Raw genomic sequence first — 14,735 nt, forward strand, 5'->3', positions numbered from 1 at the left:
ATTTAGGAAAAATAAATTCTACTCTACAGGCATACTACTGCTACCCCCCCCCCCCCCCCCACCACCACACACAGAAAATAAATCATTATCGGCAGGGTATCAGCCGATATGGCTGGCAGAATATCAGCAATCTGTATCGGCTCCAAAAATCGAGATTGGTGCATCCCAGTTATGTAGTGCTATGTGGGTTTAAATGTGTGTATTAAAAAGGTAAAATTGTGTGTGTGCTGCTATGGTAACTCACATATCCACCCATGGAGATGCCAGTCATTCCTAGTGGCCAGTACCCTTCTCCCTCCAGCCAATGGAGAAGCACCGCTGACTCCAGGATCAAAGCACCACCCATCACAAACAGGTCTGACACATTCTTCAGACTGGACCGCCTAGAATACTCACAATTCACAACTACATCACAGACTACAATAACCACAATACATTTAAATTAACCAGGAAATACGGCTCCCGATCAGAATGTTCAAAGGGTGTTTAATCCTTCAGCCCTGTTCAGCCCTGTGTTTCAGAACTGATTCTAACATGGTTAGACTTGTGAAAGCAAGACAAACTGGAAACAAAAATTGCCTTCAGCAGCTCTTAAATGTAAAGGATAGGAGAAATGGTGGGCGGAGAAAAAGATACATTGTAGAGATATTCAAACAGGGCCCAGTTTCATCAACAAATTCTAATGAATCACAGATAAAGTTGGACCTATTGCCTATTATTTTTGTTATATTTTTCTGCCTAATCTATGGAACATTTTGTGTGCCACAACCCAACAAAAAATAATCACATCTAATGATAACAACATGCAATCTACAAATATCAAATGACCACAACAAATAAGGAATGCTAACATCATCAAATAATGAATATTCACGTCAAATTGAAAAGCCAACCATCGAGTAACTGATACACACATCAAATAATGAAAAGCCAAACATCAAATGGATATTCATGTAAAACAATGAAAAGCCAAACATCAAATGGATATTCATGTCAAAAAATGAAAAGCCAAACATCAAATAACAAAGAACAAGTCAAATAAAAAAACTCTCCACACACAGACAGTAACAGACAACCACATCAAATTTTTATGTTCAGGTGTGGGTCTACTGTTCGCCACTAGATGTTGTGATTTCATTATTTGACATGGACATTCATTATTTGATGGCTGCAAGAGTAGTCGTCATTTGATGTAGTCATTTGTTAGTTGACATTGTGCCATCTGCCTGTCAATCAAATGCTCCGCCCCGACCTACGCCAACACACCAAATCAACAATTGATCATCTGGAGTGAGTCTGGACAGTCTGTATGCAAGGCTTAAGTTCCAAAACTGGCCAGGTTTCGGTAACCTTCAAGATATGAATTACCGTGTATTAATTCAAAATGATTTGGTCAATTTATTACATCACTGCAGGCTGGAACAGGAAAAATCATTTCACTGTGTGTTACAGGCTGTGGGGAAACAACCTGCTCTAATCGCACAACATGCGTGTCTGTTTTCACCTCACATGCCAAGCTGTCCAGCTTTTTTGTCATGTAAACACTCATTCCGATCTCTTTCTTTGGTTGGAATATCTCGACTCTTTCTGCACATGCTCGCGCATTTGACGTAAGTAATGTCAATTAAGTTTTTTTTCCGGGAGAATTTGAATGGATGAGCTTGTTATGAACCCCGGGCGCTCGGGCTTGATGTAGGTGCTGCAGCCCAATTTTATATCAAGTGCTGACTCCGCCTCTCCGGGCCAGTTTTGGTTTACAGCGGTGAAAATTACAAATGGACCCAATCATTGCGGGGGCAAAACAAAACGTCTTTTTCTGACACTTATGGAGTCGTATGTTTTAATAAAACTGTTGCTTCATCAGAAAGAACAGCAGTAAAGAAATAACCAACGCAGGTCCATCTTTTAAAAACGTAAGCCCATGTTAGAGTGCTGGATTCTATATTTTGCACGTCAGAAACTTTTATTATGATTACATACATTGGAGCACGTAAACACACACCATGCGATCCTTTTATTTGGCGCTCATGTAAACACTTGGGGGTGAATCCTCAATCGGAATGAATTAATTCAGAATGAAAAAATAACGCTCATGTAAGCGCAGTTCATGTCAGCTTTTATCATCTGACGTAGCAGGCCAAAATTTTGTTTGAAGCGATTGCTGGGATTAGAAGGGATATGGATTCCAAGACACTTGATGGAGGAAGTGGTACATTGGAACGGGAGATCCCCGGCCTCAGCAAGCCAGTTGGGGTTGGTTAGAGGCTGAATCTTAGACTTCGACCAATTAATAGAGTAGCCAGACACCCTACTGTAACAGTCAATCAGATTATGGACTGATTGAAGGGAGGATGAGGGGTTATATAGAGCAATATATCATCGGCATAACCTGTTATGTTGTTGTCTTGGCAGATGGATGAAGCGAGTGATTTTACAATGGAATGATTTGCTCTTAAAACCTGTTATGTTGTTGTCTTGGCAGATGGACGAAGCCTGTGGTTCTATAAAAAGTGTAAACAGTTTCAGCTTTTTTGACGGATGGAGTTGCGATATATTTTTTTTGGACCTATCACAAATGCTCATGTGAACGCCACCTTACTGAAACTTTCTTATAGTTTGTTTATTAAAAAAAAAAGAAAAAAGACAGCGCCCAATGACAGCCCAAAAACAAATACTGTCTTGTTCAAAGGTGATCGCACCAAGGGGGGCCAACCACATTTCACCCCATCCCACCCTTGATGAATGAACAAGCACCTAATAAAGTGGCGACTGAGTGTATGTGAAAATTTAAAAATAATAATTTTCCTGAAAAGCTTGATTTTCTGAGATTTGATTTAGCTGAGATTAGCAAATAGTTACTAGGGCGTGAAGGTCAGCTGACTTACAGTTGGTCTTTGGGTTTGCGGTAGCCATGTGAAAGATCAGTCAAGGAATGAAACACTTACAGACAGTTTATCAATTTCTATACAAGTAAGGTTATGTAAAGGATATCAAGAACACACAAATAGAGTTCTTAATTAGATATACTAGCACGTTTTATTTTGTTATTTTCTGTTGTCAACTGTTGTCACCTAATCTATAAGGCACAAACATTAATATTCTTAACTCCTTAGCATTTGGTTATTTTCACCCAAATCAACTAGAGTTGTTCCAATACCGATACCAGTATCGGAAATGCCTCCGATACAGCCTAAACTGCTGGATCGGGTATCGGCGAGTACGCGAGTCTATCCGATATCACGTAATTTATTAGCCCCGAAAAAAATCTACTTTAAAGTAGTTTCACCCGGATAAAACGGCCATTTTCCCGGAAATCTATACTTGTATACTAAATTTATACTGTTACTGTACTATTTAAAATTTTATCGGCCGATACGCAAGTTCAGGTTTCGGAATCGGTATCGGGAAGGAAAAAATGGTATCGGAACATCTCTAAAATCAACAGTTGTCACCTAATCTACAAGGCACAAATATTTTTAGAAGAAGATCTACACAATAAAACCTAGATAAAACCTCCTTGGTATTGGCCAATTAATGAGAAACAGGACAGACTCAGACACTCAGCACATCTCTGTGCTCATTACAAGAGGCCAAAAATAGTATAATTTTAAGCAGAGTAGGATACAGAGGCTAAATTAGGGGTGACTAGCAGAAGTAATAAAGAAAAACAGAAAAACAAAACAGAAAGAAGCAAATACTGTAGAATTATGAAAGGATATAATAAGGGTTCTCCAGTAGTAGCGAAGCCATTCCTGTCTCTTTGATCATAGGTCTGGCCATCAGGGTCCGACGACGCCAGAAAAACTACACACACAGAATATTAAATTTTTTAAATATTACAATATCAAAACTACAGACACAGGGAACATCTATTAACATTGCATTATTATTATTATTATTATAATAATAATAATTATTATTAATCTAGATGAGTGGTCCAGAAGTACATTTGGCATTTTGGTATCAAACAAGCCTGACATCCCCACAGAAACCGGGGATAATCTAGCACTTAACACAGCCAGTCAGGTCAGGGAACAGGACTTTGGCCTGAGGTCTTGTCGAAAATTTAACAAAAATCACAAACCATTGTAATATGAAGCCATTATCTATATTCTATATCTATATTCTCTCATTCCTCTCATTTCTCTAAGAAGTGTGTCTGTAGAAGATGTTCAATTTGTTGAATTCATGTGTTATATACCATAATATTTGAAAAAAAAAACTATTTACTATGAGTGATGTCAGAGCATCACATGGGGGCTTAAGGCAATTTGAATTATCAGTTATTATCAGTGTCAATGTGAATTTTCCCTTTTTTGTTCATCAGCTGAGTTAAATGTCCAAGGTCTTGTTTTGGCAAGCTACAACTTTAACTTGGGATTTAATGAATCAGGAAATGTGTTACTTCAAAAGATCTTAAATAAAATAGAAAAGGTGGGAAACTGTATAATGCACGAAACAAATCATTTATTTGCTTTCAAACCTGGCGCACTTCCACAGCTTGAAATGTGTTGCAACTGAGTAGCTGCTAAACCAAGCCTATATTTGTGTTCATTTATTGCTTTGAAGTGTTTGTATTTTTTCTGTACTATTTATAGCAAATAAACTATTTGTTTTGTGCATTATATGGTTTCCCACCATTTCTATTCTATTTTCTCTGACCCATTGAGAACCAATTTTTCCACAGCCTCTTCCACAGACTTCAAAAGATCTACCTGGAGCCAAGCTCAATGTTACACTTCAGCAAAAAAGATTCTGAATACATTTCAACGGTATTTCCAAGTCTTAGGTATTTATTATTTTCCCTAACTTGTATTTTTAAAACAGATTCTTAAAGACCCTATAGACAACTTTTTTGCTTTAATTTATCATTATGAAGTAAATGTTGATTGCATAGTGTAATGGCTATAGAATAATGACACATCTGCGTTTAGATTGGTTCCCTATAAGCCTCGCTTTCACTATGCAATTCTGTCTGCCACCGGGTACGATCTCCCAGGAGAATGAAGGCTCGATTTACGGCACAAAGGAAGTGCGTCATCCATTGCGCAACCAAAAGAGGAATAGAATAGGTTTTCCCCGGTAGCTATCGGTAGCTATCAGTAGCTACCGGGGAAAACACACAACCTGCCTACTTATTCATACTACCGGATGTTTTACTCTGGCTTTATCATGGCACTGAGATCGGGGTTTCTAGTTCTAATTGGGATTCTTACGGTTGTAAGAATAGCGGTTAGCGTTAGCTAGCGTTAGCAACTGTTGCTAACGCTAGCTACACTAGCAGCCAGAAACAAATGATCCATTGTCCATTTGATAATCTAAACAAAGAACATGTTTTCTTGCAGTGGCCTTTCTAAAATGAGCAGTGGTGAAAGTTACTATATTGTATTATGATCAAGGAGTTGATAAGCAGACAGGTGGTTTGTTCTATTGCACAGAGCTAGGCTCTAACAGAAGGCAATCTGGTTGTCTTTGCGACAGCGGCACAAACAATAATACCACTTGGAAACGCTAGGGGGGGACAATGGGGGGAAAGTTGAAAAGTTGTCTGTATCCACTTTAAAATTATATAACTTCTATGAGATTTTCTCAGTGAGGTTCTACTTTAGGAAACCTGCAAGGTGGTGCATCAGCACTGTTCCACTGTTAAAGATAACCCTGCATATACATTAAATGATTAATCCTTTATACTGTATATATTAAGGCATATAATACTAATGGAGAGAAAACAAGTAATAGGAGAAAACAATGCTAAGACTAAGTAAATATAGGCTGAGGTTAAGGTTAGGATAAGGGGTTAAGATCCTTACATGGTCTCCAGTCCCAGCCAGGTGGATACATACAGGTCTGTTCTTCTGCCACTTCTTAGGAACTATGAACTGGAACCTGGAAACACACACACACACACACTTTGGATAACTATACTTGTGAGGACTTTCAATTGACTATGCATATAATATATCTAAGCTACGTATATAATATAAATAAGCATATACATACGAAGTCCGCTGCCCTACCAGTTGAGCTAAAGCACCAGTGTGGCTAGCTGAAAAATGTATAGGTATTGTATTTCTGTATCCCATTGCTGTACATGCGCAGTAGGGTTTTTTTGTTTGTTCGGTTTTTTTTTTGTTTGACCTCCCGACATCTGCAAATTCATAATGAGCTGCGACTAGATTGGCGCAGGTTACTGGGGCAATTATGACAAGTGGTAGCCTAAAGTAGGCCTATTTTAGTTTAGACTGCGTAGTCACTAATAAGGCAGTTCATGAATAGGCCTAATCAAAGATCTGTAGTTTAGGCTTACTGTTGAGTGTGTGCCGCATTTGTATACCACAGCTTTATATGTGCAGTGTTGTTTGTTTGTTTGTTTGTTTGTTTTTCGGGGAGGGCGGGTGTGTGTGCAACAGACCGACCCAACCAACCCTAACAACAAACCGATTTATACTGGCTGCTGGTCATAGCTAAAAAATAAGAATTCTACCAGCAACCCTATTAAATTTGGACATGGTATACTATATATATATATACTGTATACACTGGTATACAAATAGAACATGTAACCAGGGTTCTACGGTAAGCTTTTTGCCAGGGAGTCCTAAGTTGAAAAAAACATAGGAGCACACAGCAAAGTCTAGGAGCACAAACTAGTTATGAATGTCTGTGTCCCTGTCTGTCTGTCGCTCAAACTCTAGCAGCCAGGTTACTCTTAATGGAGTCTGCTATGTGCCCAATCATTGCATAGATCAAATACTCTTTGGGCCAGGTCACAGGTGGCAACGGTTTGAGCATTTGATGGTACGATTATAGTGTGAGGAAAAATCACTATTATACGATTATTATGCGCTAATGACAGGGAAAATCAAATCAGCATTCAGTCAGAATTTGCTCCAGTGTTGTACAAGGGGCCATGTTTTATAGTTGGTGACTGTGGGTAAACGGCATAGTAACATGATTCAGTTTTTTTTGCTGTGATTACTTCACATCCCCAAGTACCAAAACCACCATAAATACTAAGAATTGCCAGATCCTAGGATATCCCCTCTTTAAGGTGCGGGGATGCCTCATGGAGAGTTGGTGACTTGCACAGGATCAAATACACATTGACCAAACAGAAGTACCATTCTATTCTGCAGAGGCATACCATCCCCTCTGGCTTAAAGGGATATTCCACCGCATAATAACATTGAGCTAATATAAAAGCTTTAGGTCTGACATATATACAGAGACAAATCAGTCTCTGTGATGAATTCTCTTATCACTTATCCCTGCGGTCACGCACATCATCAACTCCTCACTTACAACGGGTGTGTTCCCCACTGCTTTTAAGCAAGCTCGGGTTACCCCACTGCTAAAGAAACCTACACTCCCTACAACCCATCTCAGGTTGATAATTACAGGCCGGTTTCACTACTCACCTTCCTTTCCAAGACACTTGAGCGTGCAGTCTTTAATCAAGTCTCTGAATTCCTTTCTGAGAACAGCCTGTATGATCCTAACCAGTCTGGCTTCCAATGCGGACACTCTACCGAGACAGCGCTCTTGTCTGTAGTGGAAACACTGCGATCAGCTAGAGCTGCCGGTCAGTCCTCTGTCCTAATGTTACTTGACCTATCGGCCACCTTTGACACGGTTAACCACCAAATCCTCCTCTCCACACTCGCTGAGCTGGGCTTCTCAGGATCTGCTCTCTGCTGGTTTGAGTCCTACCTCTCAGGGAGATCCTTTAGAGTGTCTTGGAGAGGGGAAGTGTCTAAATCCCACTGCTTGTCCACAGGGGTACCTCAAGGGTCAGTGCTTGGACCCCTTCTCTTTTCAATATACACCATCTCACTGGGTGCAGTGATCCGCTCACATGGCTTCTCATTAGGGCTGTCCGGAATACCATTTTTTGGGCTTCAGAGCTTCGGTAGTAATCAACAGCGAATATTCGAAGCTTTGGCCACGGGTGGGTGGGGGGTGGTGTTAAGCGTGTTAACCTTCAAACTGCTTGGCTTTCCATACACGGGTAACAGTTCACCTGACAAAGTTCACACATAGTCACAGTTCCTCCTCAGATGGTCGAGCGAGCTAGAGAGAGAGATGGTTGAGCAAGCTAGAGAGAGATGGTCAAGCGAGCTAGAAAGTGAATGAAGAGAGGGAGCGGTAGTAACGAGAAAGCCGGTGAATCAGAGAAATAAAACGTTATTTTCTGATTGTTTCACAGCGGTTACGGTCTAAAGCGCAGACAGAGAGAGAGAGAGAGAGAGAGAGAGAGAGAGAGAGAGAGAGAGAGAGAGAGAAGGAGGGAGAGAGAGAGAAAGAGAGAGAGAGAGAGCCCCGTATCAAAATACCGGTAGCCTACCTTAGAAAAAGGATAAAAAAAAAAAAAAGATCAATGGAGAAATGTCTTGCTGCTGCTTCTCCTGAGTTTTGTTCAGCAAATTTGAAACTGACAGCTTGAATTTCAGGTCGTACTTTTTTCTCTGTGCCACCATGGCGATCAGCAAATGTGACTGACATTTGAATGCAAAAAAAAAGGGAACTGCTTCGCAGGGTCAATGGCAACCGGCTTACAGATTACATATAAAATTACATTTAAAAAAAACGAATATCCGAATCCCAAAATTGAAAACCGAATACCTACCCAACGAACGAATATCCGAATAGTCAAATATTCGGGTCCAGCCCTACTTCTCATACCATTCATATGCTGACGATACCCAGCTCCTCCTATCGTTCCCACCAGACGACCCCACAGTCTCGGCACGGATATCGGCATGCCTCGCCGATATCTCGGCTTGGATGAAGGAACACCACCTTCAGCTTAACCTATCAAAGACTGAGCTCCTTGTCATCCCAGCTAGTCCCTCTGTACAACAACAGATCAGTATCCAGCTCGAATCAACTCAGCTCATTCCCACAAAGTCTGCCAGAAACTTGGGTGTCATGATTGATGACCAACTAACCTTCAAGGAGCACGTGGCTTCTGTTGCTCGGTCATGCCGATTTGCTCTGTACAATATCAGGAAAATCAGACCCTGTCTGAGCATGCAGCACAACTCCTGGTACAGGCGCTTGTAATATCACGCCTTGACTACTGCAACTCCTTACTGGCAGGGTTCCCAGCATGTACGCTCAAACCTCTGCAGATGATCCAGAACGCGGCGGCGCGTCTGGTCTTCAACCAGCCCAAAAGAGCACATGTCACTCCGCTGTTCATCTCCCTCCACTGGCTCCCAGTTGCTGCTCGCATCAAGTTCAAGTCCTTGATGCTCACCTACAAAACAGCAACCAAAACGGCTCCGACCTACCTGAACTCCCTCATTCAGGTCTATGCTCCCTCCCGCTCACTACACTCTGCCAAGGAGCGGCGCCTGATGCTGCCACCACAGCAAGGCCCTAAGTCACTAGCTAGACTCTTCTCTTCTGTGGTTCCTCTGTGGTGGAACGAGTTACCAAACTCCATTCGATCCGATTCGAGTCCCTCTCAATCCTTAAGAAAAGGCTAAAGACCCAGCTCTTAAGCGAATACCTTCTCACCTAATGGCCCGTGTAACCAACCCAAAAAAAAAAAAAAAAAAAAATTTGCCTCTATGCACTCTATGCACTGCCTCATAGCACTGCCTTGTAGCACTGCCTCGTAGCACCTATGTCCTGTTGGACCAGAACTTAGCTTTATAGCACTTACTCTCGTTGTTCTCTCCTAACTAGAACCTTGCTTGTGTTGTATAAAAAGCTCATGTGTAAGTCGCTTTGGATAAAAGCGTCTGCCAAATGTGAAATTGTAAATTGTAAATTGTTCTCATAATCACGGTTTCTGGAATGAGGCTAACATCAAAATAATGTAATCCTCTTCACCTTTGCTGTTCAGGAAGAACTACAGCAGGGAGATTTTTATGACCTGCCCGAAGGGGGAGCACTCATGTTCACTACAGTCAGTAGCAGACTTAAAGCTAGCTAGGTTTAGCCGATATCCCAAGCATAGCTTCCGGTATAAAAGAGGATGACATACTGGATGACAATACATTTGGTGAATTTGTTGAATCTGATATAGCCTGAATACACTGCAGGAGAGCTGAGGGGAAGATGGAGAAGAAGCCGAGATTTTGCCACTACTGCTTGGCCTCCTTCAGTAAACAGCGGGTGGTGTGTTTGTGTGACAACTGCTCTGCTAATGGAGATTGACTGTTGTAATGAATGTGACCATGTTGTTTCTGCTGGAATCAATGGCTGATAAAAAAAAAAAAAAAAAAGGACAAAGAGTGAAGAGTCAGTCCCCTATCACGTTTTGAACCCCATATGAAAAGAGATCCTTTGGAGACATTTTTCAGGATCCCCAAACTAGCACATTGACCACCAAGTAAGTACAAATAAGTTTTCAAACTGCAATAAAAAAGCTAATGCATTTTGTTGTCACTAACAGTAACCTAAATCTTGTTCAGTACAGTTTGTGTGTGAAATGGTCACCATGGTTAGACAGTGTTTGTCTGCAATCAAAAATTGTCACTAACAAAGTAACTGTATAATAATAATAATTTTATTTATATAGCACTCTTCTTAACAATTGTTACAAAGTGCTTAGACAAAGTAAAATGGATCATGTAAAGAATAAAACAATAAAATAAAAACAAAAGAAAATATGACATAAGTGCGCACATATGAGCATCAATAAACATGAAAAAATTTGAGCCTTGAAGTCTGGCACACAACAACGAGTTGGCATTTTGTTGCTTGGTGGAATAAAATACAGTAAAGAATTCAAAAGAGTTCCGCTCGCTGGGATACACACCCTAGGTTTTTCTCTATATCTGCCAGTTAGATGCCGGTTAGACGCCCGCCCTCCTAAGACCAGCTGTTAAATAGATAAATTGTAGTTACAGTGGTAGCAGTAGAAGAAGTAGAGTATAATATAATGTTTTATACCTGGCTTTAACAGCCTCTGGTGGCAGTATTCCAGGAACCAAGTGCTCCAGAGGTGAGATGAAGAATCCATCATGGATCTGACAGTCAACCTGGTCATCTGTCTGAACAAATAGGCAACAACAACAAATCATGCTAATAATACATAATGCATATTGTGACTACTACTACTACAAATAATAATAATACTAACAGAAAACACAACAATTCCATTGATCTGAAACTGGGAATGCTGTTCGTTAGTATAATGGTGTTATAATAAAAAAGTAAGGAGATGGTATTGAAGCCCGGGAGTGGTGAAGGAGGAGGTGATGTAATATGGGAGTGGAGGAGGTGGTGGTAATATATGAATGCAGGAGGAGTTTGTGGTGATATAGGAAAACTAGCAATAAGATCTTAAAATCAACTCTAAAACCAGAAAGCCAGTGCAAGGAAGATAGAAAGAGGGCAACATAGTCCTGTCTCCTACTCTTGCTCTCCCTGCTCCCTGCTCACCCAGTGCTGCCAAGCGCTCTGCACCAGCACTTCAAGCGCTCAAGAGGTAACTTGGTGGACACGGCCCCTTATTCAGTGTTAAAGCTGTAGGCTATATGATGGATCAGAGGACTTCTGTCCATGGTGCTGGACAGGTTACTGTTGGTGATATGAGAGGTAGAGCAGTGGACCCTTGGTACTCACACTTTTGGAATTATCTGTTCTGTGATAGATATGCCTGCTAATTTGTATGTGATGGAGAAGGTGGTAGTGTACATGCATGTGGGGAAAAGCCCAACAAAAACATTTGCACTGGGGTCCATCATTATCATGTTATGCTACTGAACAGCTATATACATATGCCTGTGCCACTGGCCTCTGAATGCATAATCTCATCTTAATGGAATGTCTTGTTGAGAGTGCCAAATTTCTGGGTTTAACGATATTTAATGGTATACGATACGATATACAATGAAGTATTGTCAAACATCAATTCCACGTTAGGCTGTTCTTGTAGCAGACAGATCACGGGCAATGAACTTCAGAATTTGACATTGCTTGCATGCTGTGCATCCCAAGTTCGTATTGAATGCATTCTAATATTGATTAATAACATAATTGGTGTACATATGTCATAATAATAACACCAAATACACTAAAGGTGACAGGGTATGGATATTGGGAACCCATAAGTTTAATGCATATTTCTCCTTATTTTATTTAGTCCTTCCTATTGAAAATGACCACTGTGTCTTGGCTGGTTGCTTATGCTTTGAAAACAAGTAAATTTTCCCGGGATTCCCGGGACAACATGCTTCTGTTCCTGGGATGGAAAATGTATTTTCAGAAAAAATATGAATCCCTAAAAAAGTACTAGCGCCTAATTTTTTGTGCCTGCACGAGAATATTAAAACTGAAATCAGTCACTAGTAACTATAAAATAAGTACAAGTATTTATTAAATTGTTGACAGTAAAAAAAATAAAAGTGACTAGTAAAAACCAAATTAGTCACTAGTACCTGTTAAATTAGAACTAGTATCTATTACATAGCAACTAGTAAAATTACAATAGCGACTTGTAGCTGGTAGAATAGTGACAAGACTAAAAAAGAAGTAGGACTACTAGCGGCTAATTTTTAGTAACTATTGCATCATACTAAATAAAGCAAGGAATCTCTGTCTGTATGTGTGTCCTTTGCATATCTCGAGAACCGTTCGTCCGATCGACTTCACACTTGGCGGGTGTATTGCTGGGGACCCAGGGACGTGCGGTGTCGGATTGGACACGCAACACGGTCAATATTAATAAACTTTGAATAAACAAGCGAAAAGCGACTGATAGCCTACGCCTATTTTGAACGGGCACTGCACTAGTTTTAGAAAATACATGACAAAACAGCCTGGCACAAAACAGAGGTAGACGATCTGGGTGCTATGAAGAGACAGAGGAGGAGATCTAGTACCTTATCTATGTAAACCGGATAGTCCTTGGGCACCAGGTCCTTACACCTCTCTCTGTCCCCAATGATCTTACGGAACTCAAAGATTCTGGAGAAAAGAAAAGAAGACAGCAATAGATGATCAGTCAAAAATCAATATATGTTGATTCAATTATACACTGACTGTACAACAGGGTTAACTAACACCCACCAAATTTATCTTGGGCAGATAAATCATCATTTGAATGCCTCAGTTATATATAGAGATGCACCGATCGATCGGCCGGTGACCGGAATCGGCCGGTTTTCAGCTGATCGGCCATGACCGGTGACCGGCCGATCAGTCTCATATATCCGATTCTGTGCCGGTCAAATTTAAGACAACAGTAAAAACTCCGCTGTAATTAAGCAATATTACACGAGAGGGTGTGCGTTACCGTGATGCTTACGGACCTCGGCGCAAGCGCCTCGGTCCTGACCGCATCACTGTCGTGCCAATAATGACGGTAACGCACACCCTCGGGTGTAATATTGCGATTATACAACAGTTACCAACAAAATAAAAGATACAAACAAAATGTATTCATATCGTGGTGCAATTCGCTCTCAAAATAAAAAACGTGCTAGTGTTATCTCCGTTTCCCTGGAAATACATGAGGTCTGACTAATAACTGGAAAACAATCAGTCACGTCAGTAGACTCCTATGTAATGGAACCTAGTTTACTCCTCCAGCAAGTAGGCGGAGCCTTAGTAACGACCTGCAACAGAGACGATTTCTAGTCCCTGTTGAGTCAGCCAGCCAACTTGAGCTAATGCTTTCTAGAGATCGCGGGATTTCCCAAACTGAATAAATACCACACATATAAACACAAAACTGCCTTGCTAGCTCAATCTTGTTGTAACTAAGATATCTGCTGAAAAAAATAATTTTTCCATGGACAGATTTAGCTACTATCTCCGCGAACTTCACATGTATTTTTAAGCTAGTAGCGCCGTGTCACCGACTCACCGGCACAGCTGATGGAGGATGCAGAGCGTCTGGTAACATCAAGGCTGAACAGAGTTAGCGTAGCGTTATATTTAAATATATTGTATGATAATATGGCGGAGTAATATTTAGTGATGAGCACGGCTAGGTGTGCTGTCATGCTGATTTGATCACGTTCTAAATGTCTAGTTGACCAATCAGATTGCTTAGTCGGAACTACCTGTTGTATAATAGTCCATAATAGTAATAGTCCGTGTGTTGTTATATAGATCTGTTGCACCTGTTTTCTTTCGGGAAAGTATTAAGTGGGATATACTGCAATTCATTTTCATTTGGATTTTATTTGTTCAAAAAAGCTCTGTCCAGTAACCTGGAGCACTTTTTTATTTTGAGATTTGTTTGAGTGAGAGTGAGAGAAGGTCCTGTAACCTGGTGCAGTTTTGGAGAAAATGTAAGTTATTAATAGTCAATGTTTTATTATGAACATACAATTGAATTTTAATTTTCAATTAAAGAAAAGTTACAAAAATGTTTGTGTGTGCTGTCAATTATAGTTCTTAGAAAGAAAATCGGAATCGGCCAAAATCGGAATCGGCAGGTCAGACTTTTAAAAAATCGGAAATCGGAATCGGCCAAGAAAATTGCAATCGGTGCATCTCTAGTTATATACAGTCTTTGCTCTTTGCAATTACAATTACAATTTCACATTTGGCAGACGCTTTTATCCAAAGCGACTTACACATGAGATTTGCATACAACACAAGCAAGTATCTTTGCCTTCTCAAACTCAAACCCTGCTGGTCACCATAGACTCTCTGACCATGGGCAAACACTTCAAAATGCTCTCTTGTAATCTGAATTTCTATTGTACTTCATGAGCCATTGTTTAAGTGATTAAGCAAGGGGCCAAGTTTGTAGCGTTTGGATTTTT

At 40.5% G+C, this 14,735-nt stretch overlaps 1 protein-coding gene and 1 pseudogene across 1 annotated transcript in view; one reads left to right on the forward strand and one right to left on the reverse strand.

The window, feature by feature from the left end:
- The window catches only part of abhd18 (abhydrolase domain containing 18), a 31,359-nt gene that overhangs the window by 13,985 nt on the left and 2,639 nt on the right, over positions 1-14,735 (reverse strand). The window contains exons 3-8 of the mRNA XM_071530279.1: positions 12,840-12,924; positions 10,906-11,006; positions 5,811-5,886; positions 3,720-3,804; positions 2,886-2,913; positions 245-383 (exon numbers count right to left, since the gene is read on the reverse strand). Coding sequence (XP_071386380.1) covers positions 245-383; positions 2,886-2,913; positions 3,720-3,804; positions 5,811-5,886; positions 10,906-11,006; positions 12,840-12,924 — 514 coding nt within the window. The remainder of the gene's footprint in view (positions 1-244; positions 384-2,885; positions 2,914-3,719; positions 3,805-5,810; positions 5,887-10,905; positions 11,007-12,839; positions 12,925-14,735) is intronic.
- On the forward strand, positions 8,755-9,487 carry LOC139653276 (uncharacterized; annotated as a pseudogene).

The sequence above is a fragment of the Centroberyx affinis genome, unplaced genomic scaffold, assembly GCF_046629955.1.
Source record: "Centroberyx affinis isolate AG114_WGS23_722 - 3 ecotype Tasmania unplaced genomic scaffold, CSIRO-AGI_Caff_v1 ptg001908l_1, whole genome shotgun sequence".
In the NCBI taxonomy this organism is placed as follows: domain Eukaryota; kingdom Metazoa; phylum Chordata; class Actinopteri; order Beryciformes; family Berycidae; genus Centroberyx; species Centroberyx affinis.